This window comes from Phaethon lepturus, unplaced genomic scaffold (genome assembly GCF_000687285.1).
Source record: "Phaethon lepturus isolate BGI_N335 unplaced genomic scaffold, ASM68728v1 scaffold24756, whole genome shotgun sequence".
Lineage (NCBI taxonomy): Eukaryota > Metazoa > Chordata > Aves > Phaethontiformes > Phaethontidae > Phaethon > Phaethon lepturus.
Window position 1 is genome coordinate 10303 of NW_010544547.1, and position 15428 is coordinate 25730.

Sequence of the window (15428 nt, forward strand, 5' to 3'; positions counted from 1 at the left end):
TTCTACTCCCCCCCACTCTTGGATGCCCTATTGTATGGGGGTTTTTTAATGTAGCTTGATTTACCTCACTATTGATTTTCCTCCAGACAACAACATCTCCTGAGGTAATAGAAGCCTCCGTTTTAAAATGACAGCGGAGAGTAACATTGTTCCCTCGTGCCACCTGTATTTCCTTGGCAGGTGCTTCCACAATGAGGGCATGAGCAGTCACCAGAACTAGGAAGAGAACAAATTCTGCAGTCAGCAAGGTCAACGACATCTGGGTTCTACGTTTTGTCTTTTTGGCTTTCTTACATGCCACAACAACCCCACATCCCTTCTGTCATCCATGACATTCCCCACTGAGCAAGAGGTGACATATGCTGGGGTTGATTGACTATAGGAAGCTGCTGCACAGGATAGCCAAGAGCTAAACTCTGCTTTCCTTTCCTTGCTTCGCTCTTCTTTTCCTGGACATACATTGCCATGGAGTTTATAAAGATGTATTTTTTTTTTTTCTGAGCCCTCTTTCAGTACAACTGACATCCTTTGACAGTTCTAAATATACAGAGGGAGACAGATAAACCGATAATACAAGTGCATCAGCAGTCTTAAGGATTCAGGCTACACTAACAAATTGATATTGTCAAATTTCAGGGATCAGGAAAACTCAAATAACTTGCCTCAATTCAAGCCCATAAAGAAGTGACATTTTGTGCTAGGGAATCAAAACCTGTTCAAGTAATGCCCTGAAAAGAGAAAAACCTAGAAAAGCAAAGAGAGCTTGACAGAAACAAGAGAAGAATAGCTATTCTTTTTTAAAAATGAGTAGGGTAGTAGTCACCCTTCTCCAAGAACTGTAGCTCCTGCCTGTGGAGCACAGGAATGGCCGAGAGTTGAATAAAGCAGAAATCCCTCTGTGCTCCAGTGAAGCATGTGGAACACAGCAGAGGTGTTTCTTGTACACTGTATTCCATTTGACCTGATGCTTAATTCATCATACCAGAGCATTAGCTAGTGGCAGCTGTTAGTTATTCTCAGAATTGGGCTGGAGGTTTACCTCTGCCCTGACATAGATGACCTTAATGCCTGTGGGAACCTATGTTTAAAAACACCTGCTTTCTCCTTACAGTTTGTGTGGGTTTTGTGGGGGTTGTTTTATGGCATCAAATTGAATAATTTGAAAAAAATCTAAGTCTGAAACTGGTTAGAGAGATTGTAGGGGGGTGGGAAAGGGAGTGCTGCTCAGAGGCACTCCTATGGCAAAGAGGAATATGGTCCAGTAAGGAGGAAAGTGGAGGAGGGCAGAGATGTATGCTCTCCCCAAAAGGGGCATGCTATATGTGGTGGTGAAGGTTTGCTTCTGGAAGAACCAGGCTGAGTCAGTGTTTCCTGGAGAGGATTTGACTGAAAAGTTGCTGTCTAGCAAGCTTTGTGTTGTCATTCTGCCATATATCTGTCCAGATTACATCCGTAAGGAGGTGTAGTGTGTAAGGGAGAGAGCAAAGGACGTCTTAGATTCCACTTTGAGTTGCAAACTCATTGTGCATACATGTTTAAGACAGGAAAAAACCACAGACACCTGCATTAGGTCAGTAAGAGTAAGCCATTGACAAGTTGAGCAAGACCAGATCCTTAACTACAGCAGCAGTGAACGACAGTGTCCCTTAGAAAATAACAGTGTAGGGACCCAAAAGGTTTTGTTGTCACAGCGCTAGGAACCTGCTGGTAGCAATTCAGGTGCTTGCACAGGATAACATGGGATGGTTGGCATGGGGATCTGGTCCCACTCGGGAGAGGCTAAAGCTTCTGTAACAGCTTCCTGTATCCATACTGTTCTCCATAGCAAGTGGTCCTTCAGGTCTGTTAGAAGTGGCCTATACTTCCAGAACTGCTGCATCTTCCCTCTCCTGAGAGGAGTTTGATGGAATTTTCACAGCAGCCAAACCTTTCCCTCCCCTACAGCCCTCCTACCTTCCACAGCTGTCTTCAGAAGCAGCTTCAGACATTTTCAGCAGCAGTGCAAAGACCACCTTCTGCGCTTGTTCGCATCCTGGTAATAAAAGGCAGCAGAGCGACCAGCGCAGGAGGCTTGTAGCTGAAGTTCTGATCTTCCTGCATTCCCTGTCCCATAACTGAGTTGTTCTGTGGTCTTGCACAGTTAATTACTTAAGCATGCTTTACTTTAGTCTCTTCCTCAGTGGTTTCTGTTCTCTTGGGGATTAATTCATTTACAGCTGCTGACAGCTATAAGAGGGAAACCAGCAGGGCAGAGTATTTCTAGCATGGTTTTATTGCAGCCACTCCCAGGCCTTTCCCTGCTCTGGAGCACCCAGTGCAAGGGCTGTGTTTGTGTAGCCCTAGAGCTGTTCCTGACTACGTTTTTCATCGTGCCCTCCATATGAGACACCTATAAAAGCTTTCTTGTTGCTTGTTGTGACTGGATAGAAGCACTTTCCTGCATTTAGGTGAAAAGCACCACCATCTGTACTAGGAGATGGAGCAAAACCTATTTCCTGATCCTTTTGTCACTCAGAAACTTTCCACCAGACTGGGGTTCACTGACAGGTCATTAACTCAGCCCTGAGGCAAAGAGGAGACCGCCCAACCCTAAGGCTTCCCCTCACAAGTGCTTTTCCTTCTTCCAATTGGATGACTCAAATCCTACAGTAAATGAGATCTTTGTTTTCTTCCAAACATGTCTTCAGTGCAGAGTCGGGGAACAGCTAAACCAAACACCACATACAAGAGACACAGCTCGTAAGAAGCAAGACTGCTTATTTATCTGTGGCTGTCACCCCAATGCCCAAATTCTTCTGCCACTCTCCTGGTTTTCACACACGACATCTCTTTCTGGGTCTCACTCCTCCCTTGTTAGGGCTTCCGGCTCTTGGGCAAGCTGCATGGTTTCATTCTGGGACGCCATTTACTCACGCCGACTTCCTCCTTCCCCCTTCTCACCACATTTCACTCCTTCACAAAGTCACCAACAGCCAGTCACAGTCAGCATGTCTAAAAATTGGGGCTTATTCTTCAGGGGTTGGGTTTGTTTTTTCTGAGAGAAAACAGAATCTATTCTAAGTACAGTTAAAGGAACAGGAGGGCCAATTCTGAAAGAACTTCAGAAAAGGAGAGAGGATGAATATACTACATAGTACTAGAGGGATGGTGTCACCTAGATTAAAGCCTTAGAATTACTTTTTGTGTGTTATCAATTAGTATGTTTATTAACATTTTAAGAAACTGAGAAATGTTTTATCTTCCTCTGCTCAGCTTAAACATTTGTACTCATACGAAGGAAGAAGAAAATCAAAGTGATCTGTCTACTTTCACATTTCTTACTAAGTGTTAATAAAAACAGAAGGAAGGGCAATTAGAGGAATATTTTGTTTGCTGAAAAAAAAGTGAGATTCTGATCAAGCAAAATTATAATTGCTGATTTGTCTGGGTAGATTTGGCTAGTGAGAAAAGTAGGAAGAGTGGAAATGTTTAATTTCACTTTTACAAGGAAATGCTCCAACTTCTAATTCCTCAATACTTTACCTCAGAATTTAACTGAAATTTAATTCCAAAGTGGGAGAGGGGAAACCTCTTAAATGTGAAATTGGCAGTAAAAGTAAATATTTTGTTTGATTCAGAATGACAGTTTTGGGCTTTTCCTTCAGCAAGAAGTTCACAGTACTAGTTATTCACACAACTGCAGTGAAAAGCTGTATAGCAAGAGAAGTCAGCCTGTGCTGAGATCCTGATGCAGCTCATTCAAGGCAGCTCTGGCATCCCATCACTGCACTGCCATGTGCTGTGCAGTTTCTCCACTCCGGTGCAGTGCAGAAATCTACTCTACCTTCTCCCAAAATTTTTCACAGGCCACTATTTATTATTCCCATTTGAGTCCTGTCCAAACAGGCAAGAGCAGCTTCACCCAACATACATATTTCTGCTCTGAAGAGTTTCCCCATCTATAATTTGGATAGCATGAATGCTGAGAATGAAAAGGAATGAATACCAACAGCATTACACAATTTACATAATGATCATCAAATCATGACCCAAGTCATATTTGTTGCGTGTGGCGCACATCCACTTTTTCTAATTACGTTAAACTTCGTGAATTTTCTTCTTGTGTATCTTATTGTTGAAGTGAGGTTTTCAGGATTTTTGATAAAAAAACCCAAGTGATTTCCATGGGCATAGCTTGCTTTGAAGCTTGGAAAAAGGTCTTCTCACACCAATGCTTGTACACAAGACAGGTCAAAAAGCAGTGGAACTGAGACTGCAGGCTCTACAAGACAGGATGAGAAAGGGGAAGTCTGCGATGAAGGCCAAGGGTGAGCTGGCTGATAAGTATGCATTAGTAGGGATCACTGTGTATCCCCTTGGCGTGAATAATATAGAGAGAACACAAGTTGTATCAGACTACATACAAACAGTAGGATTTAGGCTTGACGGAGACGTACGGTACCTCCAGATTTATGTGTAAAAGAACAAAACCCAAGGACTTTTCCACCTCCAGCTGAGGAAGTTCTTTCTTCAGAGATAAACATTGTATTTAACAGAAGCCACTAAAGCTGTTTTTAAAAAATATTTTCCAGCCTCATGAAGAATAGCATTCTTTTCCTGTTCCTGACACTGTCTTGCAGCTTTAGGAGATGCCTGTGAGTCTGGACATTCAGCACAGAGACAATAAACACACCTGCCTGACCATAAACATGAAGGAACTTTTACTAAACCAAAAAGAAAGACACAAAGTCCGTTGGAATACTCAGACTTTGTAATGTTGCTTTCTTCTACCCAACCCTTGAGGACATAACCAAATTAGTACTCACTTGCACTGAAAATGAACAGCCAAAGACTTTTCATTGCCATCCTCCTCATCTCTGCTTTGTTTCACCTCAGGGTGCTCTTCCTTGTAATCTCTAGGTGACTGGGTAAGTAATTGGCATTAGCTGAAGGGCTGCTTCACCATGGCGTCACAGGTTCACTTCCTGGGTCTCTTTTAAAGTGCTGCTTCTCCCATCTGCCACTCCCTCCCAGGCAGAATGACAAGCCAGATCACCAGTAGGCTTTGACATCACTTTCTGCTCCCTGCTTAGGGGCGGAGAGGAGACTTGTGAACTCCTTCCCTAGTTGTGAACTTTCTTCCCCAATTAAACAGCCTTTTCCAGTTTCTCCAAACGAACGTGCAGTCACATAAAGCAAGAGAAGAGGCAAACCAAAGGGTGTGGTGACTGGGAGTGTACGGTCAATACAACAGTTGAAGTCATGCATTTGATGACATGAAACTAGGGGAGGATAAGCCTCATTTATCTTAAATATTTATTAAGGGAGCCTAGGGCCAGAGTTAAAAAGGTATTGAAGTGTTTCACAATGCAGGCAGCAGCCCACATCCAGGCTTTAAGGAGCTGAGGTGCCTAACTCCACTTACATTAAATACCTGTAAGGATATGTAATTTTTGAGAATTTGATGACTAACAGGTTATATAAATATAAGTGAGAGGCATCTACGCCAGGTTCTTATGCTTACTGTTCAATTGTCCCAGTGTGTGGCTTGCACAGCAGCCGTATGTACCAAAGGTACTTTCTACTGAAAAGGGTGTTAGATAAACCATCAATGGCTTGTAGCATGCTAGCTATGTATCCTTTGAGGCATGTGCAGTGCAAGTCCAGCCACTGCTCATGTCTTCTGGATGGGCACTTGGAAAGCACAAATAACTGCTACTATAATTGACTGAAGAATAAAAGGAGGACTGACGGCAGCTCAGGCAAATATCTGACGTTACATTTAATTGAGTGCAGCTGGCTAGCATGTCTTTTAAACTCTTCACTGCCAATGGGCAGCAAGGGATGCCTCCATCTGGGATAGTCATCTATGCTCTATTTCTAGCCATTTGAGAGACAAAATACTTTTAGGGTGTGAACGGTCATTTTAGGCATCTCAGATGGGGACTTCATGTCTTTAGATACCATCTGCAGATTAAATTAATCATATTCACAGTGCAGTGATAATACTGATGAACTCTGTTTTGATTATTGAAGGAGGCTACCTCAAAAGTGGGTGTCTGCACCAGAGATACCTGTGTTTAGTCCAATAAATTGGATCCGGATTTTGATCTTGTGCTGACCCCATACTTGCACAGTAAACCTGCCAAAAGTCACACTAAAAACTGCCATTTTGTCTATATGACAGTTGTTCAAAACACCTCCAAGACAATGAGACTTAGGAGTGACTGAAAATCCAATCCCTTTGGTAGAAAAGACAGCCTGTACTTCTGTGCTTGATACATAACTTCAGTTCTCTTCAAACAAACTTTTAGCACAAAGCAAATTAAAGCACATAAGAGTACAGAAACTGTATTCTTCAGCAATCTTCCAAATGAGGACAGCCAGTAGAAAAATCCATCCTGCTGTATGCGTCTCATCTTTGATAGGCTGCAGGCATTAAGAGATGGCAGGGACCCTGCGAAGTGAGCAGATCCTTTTTCCAAAAAAGAGCTTGCTAACCTCTAAATGCTAACTACAAATTACTTGAGATGTAAACAAAACTGGAGCAAGGTTAGTAGTCTCCTTTCTCGTCTTTGGAGCCCACAAGGATGAGGTTGCCCACAAGGATGAGGTTCCTCACAAGGATGAGTTCCTTAAATTTTTACTTTCTTTTAAGAGTTTAAGATCTTTGTGACTTCATCCCACAGCCTCCAGGGAGAGACATGTAGGATCTTTACTCTAGCTTCCACACTTTTGATTTTGCTCCCATTTAGGATTTTAACTGAATCTGATGAGCAGAGATAGTGACAGAAATGCCATCACGGTACACCATCTGCCCATACTTCATCTGTTAATTTTCAGTTCTCTACATAACAGCTTCGAGTATTCACTGAAAGAACTTGGTTACAGTCCCTGACAGACACTGTACCAACTTGGTAAGCTTGCCATTATCCTTTACCCAGAAATAAAACTTTCACTATCATTTATACAGTCTCTGTTCTCCTCAACAATTTCAAAATCCACTTGACTGATATCAGCTAAATTTGACAGACAGATAGTAAGCTTAAAGATGGGAAGTTTCAATTTCATAAAAATCATCAATCCCAATCAGTTGGGATAAGAGAGAAATCTAAATTAATAGTACCTCTTAGGCATTAATCATTGTCTTCCATTCCAAGAATCTGTGGTTGTGCAACTGATGCACCTAACCATGGCCTGTCTCATCTCTTGCGCAGCCAGGCAGATAGGGAAATACAGTATAGTGAGTAGTCACAGGGGCAAGAGCTGATGGCTCCTTGAGGGATGTTTATCGTGTTGAGGTGCCTGGACTGCAGGACACACGTCTATTGGAAACCAGGCTTGTTAATCCCACTGCATGTGGAAATACATGGTATTTACTCTGTTTTCTTAACATCAGCACCTGGCTACTAAAAAACCCACAATAGAGAGAACTTGAAGAGTTAAGCTGAAAACAGTGCCTATAACAATATTTCTTTAAACACCTAAAGCAGGTCTGAGCTTAGTGACCTTACTGTCTAAAAAACTGTATGTTGATTAAGCACTGCATGTTAACCCTGAAACAAATGCACTATTTTCACATAAATTTGTCATTTAACTGTAAAAGTAACAAGGTGCATCAGTTGCATTACAAGTGAATAAGTTGGTGCTGAGATTGATAATGTTCTGTTGTTTTGGAGACTTAGCTAAATCAGACTGGTATCCTAAGTATCATACAGAGCATATGCTCTAACACCTAATACTTACATAAATCTGATATTAAGACACTTGTTCAGATGCACTTATTGCTTTTGTTAGCTATTTAGGCCTAGATTGGAAAAGGTATTTAGGCACTTATCTCTTGTCACTTTTCCCTGACAGTTCTTGTTGGGGCCTCAGGAGCTGTTGATGACTGTGGGAGGTAAATGTACAGTTTACCTATGAGAAGTCGGTAGAGCTGCCTAAATAGAAAGACTGGGTCAGCTGGCAATTTTAAGAGATTCTAATTTTGTTTCTGGGTTGACTTTCTTTCCCTGTCTAGTGTGAGCTGCCAATATTCACAGGCATTGGCACCACAGCTAAAAGAACTGCCATAGGTACCGGCAACCTGCCAAAGCTTTGCCATGGCCCTGCGTAGGCTAATGCAGGCCTATGTCTTAGCATAGGCTGACAGACATTGACTTCTTCATCACTCACCCACGGGCAATGCAAACCTTTAAAGTCTTATTTTTGCTCATGGTTGCAGCTCTGTGGAATCTTTTTGCTGATATATAGGGTTTTTAGAGGATATTATTAGCTTATTTAAATGAAACTACTATTGACATGAAAAGTTTTATATGAAACTGGGGTAGCTTCATTGTCTTGCTAAAAATACATACTCTGATGAGGCTCGCCTATAAAAGCCAATGAGGATTAATGCATAGGTAGCATAGGGCTAACACTATAAATGATAGTAACTCCTGTTAAGGCAGAGAAAGAAGAACCTTCCATCAAGATCCCATCTTTACCACCAAAGAGGGCAGTACCTGGCCATGTTCAGTTTGGGCTCATCTATGAACAGGTATATTAATCACGAATGACAGATGCTCAACCACTTCCAGCTTGTTACTTTTTGCTATGTTTGCATGTGCATACATTCATTAGGATTAGGGGAAATGGCCTCAAGTTGCACCAGGGGAGGTTTAGATTGGATATTAGGAAAAATTTCTTTACTGAAAGAGTGGTCAAGCATTGGAACAGGCTGCCCAGGGAGGTGGTGGAGTCACCATCACTGGAGGTATTAAAAAAACATGTAGACATGGCACTTTGGGACATGATTTAGTGGCCATGATGGTGTTTGGGTTGACAGTTGGGCTTGATGATCTTAGAGGTTTTTTCCAGCCTCTGATTGGATTCTATGATTAGCAAAGATTTCTAGCATCCTTGCCTCTGTTCTGCATGGTCATCTCGATCCCATAAAGCAACAACTTGTAAAAAGCAGTGAGGAAGAGCTGCCAGGCTGTCTGCTGTCTGTGTATTCTCCACAAGTCTGCAGCATATGCAATCTTGTCTGCATCTCTACATGTGGTGTAGAGCGGTTGTGGTGGGCATGGCAGGTCTTTCAGGTCTAGCCATGATCCCCTGCTGCAGCTGTATCCTAAAGATTCATGAACAAGATTTTCCAAAGCAGCTCAGTGACTTAAAAGCATCAGTTTTTATTGGATGCCAGTGGTATATGTGCTCCCACAACATTTAGGTCCTTTGAAAACTCTGTTCTCTGATAATAAGGAAGTCCATTGGCAAAGGTCTTTAGATCACTTCCTGCCTCAATTAGCAGTAATTAACAAGAACACATGTGGCACTGTGCAGAAATGGCTAAAAACTGCATTGCCAGAAGAGGCAGCTGTAGGATCAACACAATTCAGCCTCTTTTGGTACATGAAACCATTAGGATCTCCTCAAACCTGTAATCAGTAATCCATTTCTCCTCTTGATATGACACCTGAGATTCAATATACCACTTTCTGTTGTTCCTACTTGCTCACCCCAATAATTGTATTAACACACATCTAGGCTACGAGCACTCAAAGGTTTGAGTGCCTGTTTAATGGCTCTTCTTTGCCATGATGTGGCATCCCTACAGATGTGGCCCCATCCCCATGTGGGGATGCAGCACTCAAGTAAGAAGGAAAGGGGGTATGCAGGCCTTGCCCAGCATGATGCAAGCAGGAAAGGTATCTGTGGTATGAGGTAGGTCATTTCTCTTTTCCACTTCCTTTCTTTTTTGCTTGTTTGTTTGCAAAAGGAATCAACAGTGGGATGTCATTGCATGACTTGAAACTGGAGCCCCCAGTACAGGTAAATAGCACTTAGGCTTTCATCTAGTTCTGCCCTGGACCAGCCTGGCCCATGATCTTTGCTGGGGAATCAAGAGATGGGGACTGGAGGTTTCCTCTTTGAAAAGGCATCGGAGGAGACACAATGTACCTCAGGCCTAGCCCTTCCAAGAATAAAAATCAGCTAATCATAAATCATAGAACCACAGAATGGTTTGGATTGGAAGGGACCTTTAAAGATCATCTGGTCCAACCTCTCTGCCATGACCAGGGACATTTTCACTAGATCAGGTTGCTCAAAACCCCGTCCAACCTGATCTTGAACACTTCAGTGATGGGGCATCCAAAATTTCTCTGGACAACCTGTTCCAGTGTCTCGCCACCCTCATCATAAACAGTTTCTTCCTTATATCTAATCTAAATCTACCCTCTTAGTTTAAAATGATTACCCCTTGTCCTGTTGCAACAGACCCTGCTAAAAAGTCTGTCCCCATCTTTCTTATAGGCCCCCTTTAAGTACTGGAAGGCTGCAGTAAGGTCTCCCTGGAGCCTTCTCTTCCCCAGACTGAACAATCCCAACTCTCTCAGCCTGTCCTCACATGAGAGGTGTTCCATCCCTCTGATCAGTTTTGTGACTCTCCTCTGGGCCCGCTCCAACAGGTCCATGTCTTTCCTGTGCTGAGGGCTCCAGAGCTGGATGCAGCACTGCAGGTGGGGTCTCACCAGAGCAGAGCAGAGGAGCAGAATCCCCTCCCTCGACCTGCTGGCCACGCTGCTTTGGGTGCAGCTCAGGATACGGTTGGCCTTCTGGGCTGCAAGCACACATTGCTGGTTCATGTTCAACTTTTCACTCACCAGTACCCCCAAGTCCTTCTTGGCAGGGCTGCTCTCAATCCCTTAATCCTCCAGCCTGTATTGATACCAGGGGTTGCCCCGACTCAGGTGTAGGCCCTTGCTCTTGGCCTTGTTGAACTTCATGAGGTTCCCATGGGCCCACTCCTCAAGCCTGTCAGCATTCTTCTGGATGGCATCCCTTCCCTCTACCAAATCAACTGCACCACTCAGCTTGGTGTCATCCGCAAAATTTCTGAGGGTGCACTCAATCCCACGATCTATGTCATTAATAAAGATATTGAACAGTGGACCCTGGACGTATGGACCCTGAGGGACACCAGTTGTTGCTGATCTCCGTTTGAACACTGAGCCGTTGACTGTAACTGGATGCAGCCATCCAGCCAATTCCCCATCCATTGAATAGCCCATCCATCAAATCCATCTCTCTCTCCAATTTAGAGGTAAGAATGTTGCGGGGGACTGTATCAAAGACCTTAGAGAAGTCCAGGTAGTTGACAGGTAGCTTACTTCTACTAAGCTTGGAGTGGCTCATCCTGCACTGCGTTTCCCAAGGACATCAGAGGTCATACCAGCTTTTCAAGTTGCGCTTGGTGGGATCCCACTTGCCTGGAGGATCCCTGCAGGTGGAGGTCCAGCCTCACTGGCTCTGGACTCTTCTCTGGGCTCTTCCTGTGACTGGGAAATGTCAGAGGATCCAGCCCACAGCGGGGAAGGAGTTAAGTGCTTGACCAGCTGCCGTCTATGAGGCACTGAATTCTTTCCCCATGCAATCCAGCAGCCAGCGTCAGGACAACACTATATTTAGAAAGCTGATAAAGGTTTGGTGCTGACAGTTGTCCTGCCCCTTGATGAAGAAGCCGCAGAGAGAGCGAGAGGGGGCAGCTGATTTCTCTCCCTCTCTAGTACCCGTTCCCTGCCAGGTTTCCTGCCCTCTTCACTGGACTCCATTGTGCCTCCAGCAGGGACCACGAGCAGAGTCGCCCAGGCACAGAGGGTAAGTGCCCTTTCCTTGCTTCCCTGTCTCCCTGCTTGCTCCCCCGTGAGCAGCAGCTGCTCCTCAGCCCCATTAGTGGCACACAGCTCCAGTTCTCCCTCCTGAGACCAGCTACTGGGGCCCTTGGGAGCCGCCGCCAGCTGTCATGGCATGGCGAGGCAGGAGTCACTCTGGCCAGACCTGGGGAAGTGTCGGCTGCTGTGTTTTCATGGTCCTAACTGAGTTATGGGCCCCCTCGCTCTCCTGTGCCCAGGGTGGGCACGGCAGCCTCCCCACAAAGGATTACAAGGACAAAGTCTTAAGGCTTAAAGCACCTTCGGCCTTGAACCTTAGGAGTGTTTCATTTTGGGGAGGTGAGGTCTCATGTTTCTTGCCCCCGAGGCTCCTTCCAGTCCGGCTCTGTGTATGGCTCCTTCCAGCCACCATGCACAGGCTGAGCTGGCCGGGGAGGGTATAGAGTTTCTGCCCTGCCACCCCTTCCTTCCTGGCCTTCCTGCACGCTTACTCACAGGGAAGAAGGGCATTGACGCTTGCTGGGCAGCAGCCAGGGAACTGCACGAGGCCTCAGGAACGGCAAGCACCCTGGCAGAGGAACCAGTGTCTGCTGGCTTGCAGCAACGGCTGCTCACAGGGTGGGAGCAAGATATGGGAGCCCCTTCTGCTGTACCCTTCCCTGCCACCGCCACCTCACAGCTGCGGGATGGCTTCCAGACCTTCCATACCTCTGTAATGGTCCTCCCTCCTACTGTGCTCCCCTTGTAGCGGATCGCCTCGCAGCTGCCATGGCCAGCGGCAGAGATTCAGACAGCGAGCAGGTGGTGCCCGATGGGGAGGACGAGGGACCAAACGTGAAGGCCGTGCAGGCCCACTATCTCCGCAGCCCCTCACCCAGCCGGTGAGTATGCTTGCCACAGGCACTGCCATGGCCTGTTGGTAGCACATGGTAGATCAGCTTGCCTTCCCTCCTCTTCCACCGCCTCCTCTCTGCACAGGCACTTGGATCAGGCGTGGAGCCCAGGGCTTCCCCCCCTGAGGCAGGGGTTAGGCTGCCAGCAAGGAGACTGCAGAGACGGAATCCTGCGCTAATTAGTCCACCCTGCTGAGAGTGTACGTGCACACGGCGGGGATAGATTGCAGAAAGCATTACTATTGGGATTGCTGCTCTTCCCTGTCTTATCCTCTCACATCTACCCTCATGCTGAAACTTCTGATCTGGATTTCAACTTTTCCCAAATCCAGTCCCAACTTTCTGTCCACTATAAAGGACCTGTGAAATTTTTTTATGTTGATATTAGCCTTTCCGGGCCCCAGAAAGAATGAGGGGCTTTGGATTTGGGTTTGGTTCAGAGCCATCTTTAGCTACAGGCTTCAGGCACTGAACAGGAGGCTGTCACAGAAATTGAGTTACCTCAACCAAAACAAGCATGATTAGATGTGTTTTCTCCTAATACAAGGAAAAACACATCCCTTTGTACTCTTTTCTTAAAGCAAAATGCTCTGCGGGGCTTTCTATATACTTTGAGATTAGCTGAAGGCAGGGAATAGGGATGGAGTTTGAAAAGAACCTGCCCCAGAAGCCCTCAAGTAGGAGTTTATGAAATGTTTCCCATTAACTGTGGGACACTGCAGTAAAAATGAAGACAGAGTGCTTATTTCATTTAACGACATGTGTTTAAAAATTGGTTAGGAAGTTCACTGAGCTCACATAAAGTAAAATTATATATTGAACTTGGTAAATCACTCTCCTACTGCTCATCAGTCACTCAAAATGAACAGAAGCACCTCTCCAGTTTATCCCTTCCCTTCCCTTCCCTTCCCTTCCCTTCCCTTGAAGGGCCTTGAACAAGGGCCTTGAAGTATCCAGGTTTGGGCAGTTCTGCACCTGTGTGTTTCATGGATGCTTGAGGCAGCTACACGTAAAATGTGTTGAGGCAGTGATGGCAGATTATTACCAACTGTTATCTTTTTATTGAGCTTGGAGGCAACCTTTACAGCAAAAGGAATTGAAGGCAGGGCATAGCTGCAAATTTGTGTCAGCTCCTGTAAATGAGACTGAGACTCCTCTTGCTCATCTCATAAACTCTCTTGAAGAGCTAGAAGAGGATTACTTTCAGTCACGGTTGACAAGTGCTGGAACCCAACTAAATGATCTAGACAAGCCTATTAAGCGGTTTCCGAAGGCTGTGCCCTCCATTTTGATTCTGGAGAATGAAAGCAGTTTAGCTTTCCAGACACTGTGCTGCACCCTGACTGCACATTAATCACCCGCCCTCTCCTGCTTTAATTAAACAAAAACAGTGTGTTGCAAGTATTGCACTCCTGTATTGTCAGATAGCTTCTGTGATGGCAGCAAACTTGTCCTAATGACCTGTACCATCTATTTAGGAGGAAACGTAGAGAGTGTGCATCAGGGGAAAAAGCTCTTTAAAATATTTTGTTAAGATAGTCTAAATAAAAAGGTAAGATTTGCTTGGACTTGCACAGGTGGACCCAGATGGAAATGTATTTGTTTTCAAGATTGTGGACCTTTTTTGCTTAACAAAAACTTATGCTGTGTGTCAAAGAACTCCCTTCAAAGGTGTTTGTGGGTTTCATAGTTGTTTCTGACCTGCAGTTAGATAACACTATTTGAGTGGAGAGACTGACCACAGATTCATGCTATGAAGTGACCAATGTGCTGAGTACCAAGGGAGAGATTCACAGGCTTCAATCTTAATATTTGCGTTGCAGCTTGTAGTAACTCAAAAGGTGCTTGTAGGCAATTAGCTAACAGAAAAAAACCCCAACAGTTTTCTGGTATAATCTGGTTTGAATTGTTCAGTAAATTCTAGTTAAGACAATGTCTTGGTTTCAGCCAGGATAGAGCTGGTTTTCTTCACAGAAGCTAGTGTGAGGCTATGTTTTGGATTTGGGATGAGAAAATGTTGATAACGTGCTGATGTTTTGAGTTGTTGCTGAGCAGTCAAGGACAGTTCAGCTTCTTGTGCTGGCCTGCCAGCAAGAAGGCTGGGGGTGCACGGGGAGCTGGGAGGGGACACAGCCAGGACAGCTGACCCAGGCTGGCCAAAGGGATGTTTCCTACCATACGACGTCATGCCCAGTACCTAAACTGGAGTTAGCCGGGGCGTGGAAATTGCTGCTTTGGGACGGGCTGTCGATTGCCAGGTGGTGAGCAATCGCTGTACTGGGCATCACTTGTTCTTGTGCATTCCTTTGTCGGTATTATTATTGTTGTTATCATTGTTGTTTCCTTCTCTCTTGTGGTCCTATTAAACTGTTTTTATCTCAACCCATGAGTTTTTTCCCAATTCTCTCCCCTGTCCCACTGGGGGAGGGGGGAGTGAGTGGCTGCGTGGTGCTTAGTTGCCGGCTGGGGCTAAACCATGACAGTCCTTTTTAATGGAGAGTGGCAATGCCTGTCACATTGTCATCAGGTCCTCTCTGAGGGAGACCCCATCAGGGTCTCTCAGGAGACCCTCTCTCCCCTTTGCATAGTGTTAAATAGAGCTCGGTAGGCACGGGCCAGGCCCCAATACATTGCAATGATTTGTGTCTCCTTGGAACTGCCAGGCTGACAGCATACTTCTTCCAAATATTCTGCTAGTTTATCAGGATTCTGCACTTGTTCGGGAGTGAAGTTCCAAAACACTGGAGGTGCCCACCGCCCCAGGCATTTGCCCATGCTGTTCCACACACCCTGCCATTCATGACTATCCAGCCTTGGGGCAGATCTCTGGATGACATTCTTAAATTGCTTGCTGACCTTACAAAACTAAAACAGTGTTCCCCAGAAGTAGCAACAGAAG

At 45.1% G+C, this 15428-nt stretch overlaps 1 protein-coding gene across 1 annotated transcript in view; it reads right to left on the reverse strand.

The window, feature by feature from the left end:
* GPA33 (glycoprotein A33 (transmembrane)) overlaps positions 1 to 4839 on the reverse strand; it is a 10430-nt gene extending 5591 nt beyond the window's left edge. The window contains exons 1-2 of the mRNA XM_010288727.1: positions 4806 to 4839; positions 65 to 216 (exon numbers count right to left, since the gene is read on the reverse strand). Of these exons, the coding sequence (XP_010287029.1) occupies positions 65 to 216; positions 4806 to 4839 (186 nt within the window). The remainder of the gene's footprint in view (positions 1 to 64; positions 217 to 4805) is intronic.
* Between the last annotated feature and the right edge of the window lie 10589 nt (positions 4840 to 15428).